The following is a 3,049-nucleotide window of genomic DNA, read 5'->3' on the forward strand; positions in this document are numbered from 1 at the left end:
GGGGTTCTTGATCGAAGATATGCTAAAGGATGTAGATTGTGGTCTAAATCTGCCTCCCTTTCTTACAAAACGAGCTCAGTTTACGGAGAAAGAAATACTGGAAACAAGAAGAATCGCGGAAGTGCGAATAAACGTTGAGAGGGCAATCGGAAGAGTGAAAACCTTTCACATATTCGATGGAATTATGCCTATAACAATGACTAGACAAGTAAGCAGGATGTTTGCGGTTTGTTGCTACATCACAAATATATACGAGCCATTAACCTAAGAATAATTATCCTTTGAAATATCATTCTACAAAATTTCACTTTTATTCAAATATTAAAGCACGGCTTTATCACAGTTTATAATTAAGCAAAAATGGCACAATATATTTTTTAAAGAAATTAATTAACTTTGGTAATAAAGAATTTTCCCAAAATTCTGTGTCGAAGCGTATTCTTTCACAAAAGATATTATCGTTTGTTGCTTCTGTGTATATCACAAAGTCCGCCCATTTCAGTTTTTTCACTCCCATTTCTCCAAGAACTTGGAAGTAGTAGTTAGATTTTCTGTCTAGCTGGATTTTTCCATCAATGTCTTTCAGACAAAACTCGGGAAAACAGTTCACTATTTCAGTGATTGGCATTTTGGTTATATTCGTTCATTTCACCGAACACGGACATTTTATTTCTAATACACCCTTTGAATCTTCAGAAGGGTCAATAATGACGCCATCGCCGCTAGCTCCAAGAAACGAATACTCTTCCATTAAAGTTAAACCACTTTCTTCAACAATCAAGTTGAAAGTGTCTTCGTAACATTTACGAGCGACTGGCTCAAGCATACGTCCCCTCAATATTGGATATGGAAGTTTAGCATAACTATAATAAAACATTTATTAGCTTTATATCCAGGTCAGTGTAAAGAAAATGTTAATAAACTTACCGATCTAGTTTTGAGGAGTTTATAATGGAATCGACTAGGCTAGTAAGAAACTTCTTTTCTTTGCAATGGAATATCTGGCCAAACAATGAACTTGTGAGCCTTCCTATCCTTAAACTCTTCCAGAGGCTGCTTGAGGACTGACTAGTTGTTATAGTGTGAATGTAATTCACTAGCTCTTTGTTGACAATCTGTTTTTTTGCAAAATCTTCTACTATGCTCGCCTTCAAGTTTGTCTCATATGTGGCAGCTAAATCAATTAAAAAGCTAACATGAATAATTTGTAATTGTAACGCAAATTTTGTTCAGACTCTTACATGGGGTAAAGATTAGTTCTTTAATTTTCTCTTCAAAATCTACACCATTTGCATTTGTAGATTTTTCAGTTTGTACTTCATCGGGAAGCTCCGTTGTTGTAATTTCTACCTCAATGTTTGGTTCTGGAGGACTAACATAATTTTCTGGCTCATTGTCTAAATCCCAAAAATGTGCTGCACCAGACTGTGGGTAAATGTTTAAAAGGTCACGAATAGCTGATATGCATCTTTTCTTAATCATTTCTCGATCATCTGGGTGTCGTGGATCAAATTTTGCGAATCGAGATTCTTCAGCATCCAGTTGATCTCCAATTAACTTCCTTCCTGAATGTAGCTTGGGTTTTTCAAAGCTCATCTCTCTCATCCGCTTTGGCGTAACCACTTTGGTTTTTGGTCCATTCCAGGCACAGAGTTTTGACGTGCAGGAAACCGCAAACTCTTCATCCTTCAAAGTGGAGTATTTCTCTAAAAACAGAAGTAGCGCCCCCACATGGCTACATCCACCAGATAATCTACAGTAACATGTCATAATTTAAGTATTGCACATTATAGAAACTGTGCAATAGATAATTAATTTACCCAACAACACATTCACATGCGCCTCCGCAAATGGTACCATCCACAGAGTCGATACAAGCAACAACTCTATAACTATCTAGCCGCATTGAAGGGTAACATCTTGATTTGATGTACAAGAACTGGCTTTCAACCTTATAGGGACATAAAAGGATATATATATTCAAATAATCTAAAGTTTTACATGTTTATCACTCTAACCAAGCAGTATTCTATGCCACCAGTAATATCATTGGCATCAATGTGGGCTACAGCTCTATTAAAACCCCTGATGTTTCTGTTGCAACAATTGTCAATATCACTTCTTCTTTGGACTAGGTAATCAAAAATTTCAATTGCAGTAATACTAGGAATAACGGAAGGATGAGGGTTTTTTATCCAGTGGAAAATGTAATCTGGTTGCGGGGCATCACAGCCACATTTCTCTGAAATAATTTGATGAATAATTACAATATCAAACTATTATGAATCATAGAATTCAGCATACCTTGAAAATATTTATGCACTCTTGTATTAAATTTAAGCTCTGCCTTTTTTTAGCTTTAGGATTAGGAGTAGACGTGGTAAATGTCTCTGGCCTACTCCTTTGATTTTCACTCCCAGTTGTATCCAAATCCAACACGGCTTCATGACTAAGGCTTAAGTTATTTTCCTGATTTTCAACCGCATTATCACTTACAGCTTGGTAGAAATCACAAATATTGTTTATATAGTCTAGCTTCCTCCATTTAGACTTGAATTTGATATTTAAATTATCACATAATGCTTTCAATTTCTTGATATTGAACTTTTCTAAACTCTTCCTCCGGTTAGAGCCTTCCATTTTTCTTTACAATCGTCTGCTTTTGCTACAAAGGTATAACTGAGCATGCTCAGTACTTTGGTCGAAAAGACTTATTGCATAAACCACCCAGGATCTAACATAGAATAAGCCTAGCATAAGCCTATCTTTCAAGATATTCCATAGAATAACCTAGCATAAGCCTATCTTTCAGGATCTACAATAGCATAAGCCTACTATAGCATAAGCCTATCCCTACAGGTACCAGCCACGTGACGTCATCAAAAATTAGCCGTGACGTCATCAAGAAAACCACCACCAGGTGGCGCAACAATGAACAACATGTACCACCAAGGACGCTAAAATATGCCCCCAAAACAACCACAAACAAGGACGCTAAAATATGCCCCAAAACATCCACAACCAAGGACGCAACAATTCAAATTTCCCG

At 36.6% G+C, this 3,049-nt stretch overlaps 1 protein-coding gene across 1 annotated transcript; it reads right to left on the bottom strand.

Moving 5' to 3' along the window:
• Positions 1–289: 289 nt before the first annotated feature.
• LOC149668670 (uncharacterized) lies at positions 290–2,711 on the bottom strand. The gene is made up of 6 exons (XM_089840362.1): positions 2,305–2,711; positions 2,019–2,242; positions 1,821–1,951; positions 1,242–1,753; positions 928–1,174; positions 290–863 (listed from the first exon to the last, which is right to left on the bottom strand). The coding sequence occupies exons 3-6, from the start codon at positions 1,904–1,906 to the stop codon at positions 644–646; spliced, it is 1,065 nt and encodes a 354-aa protein (XP_089696488.1). The 5' UTR covers positions 1,907–1,951; positions 2,019–2,242; positions 2,305–2,711; the 3' UTR covers positions 290–643.
• Positions 2,712–3,049: the final 338 nt, after the last annotated feature.

This window comes from Phalangium opilio, unplaced genomic scaffold (assembly GCF_054372755.1).
Source record: "Phalangium opilio isolate 3A_F unplaced genomic scaffold, DU_Popi_V2 ptg000054l_1, whole genome shotgun sequence".
NCBI lineage: Eukaryota > Metazoa > Arthropoda > Arachnida > Opiliones > Phalangiidae > Phalangium > Phalangium opilio.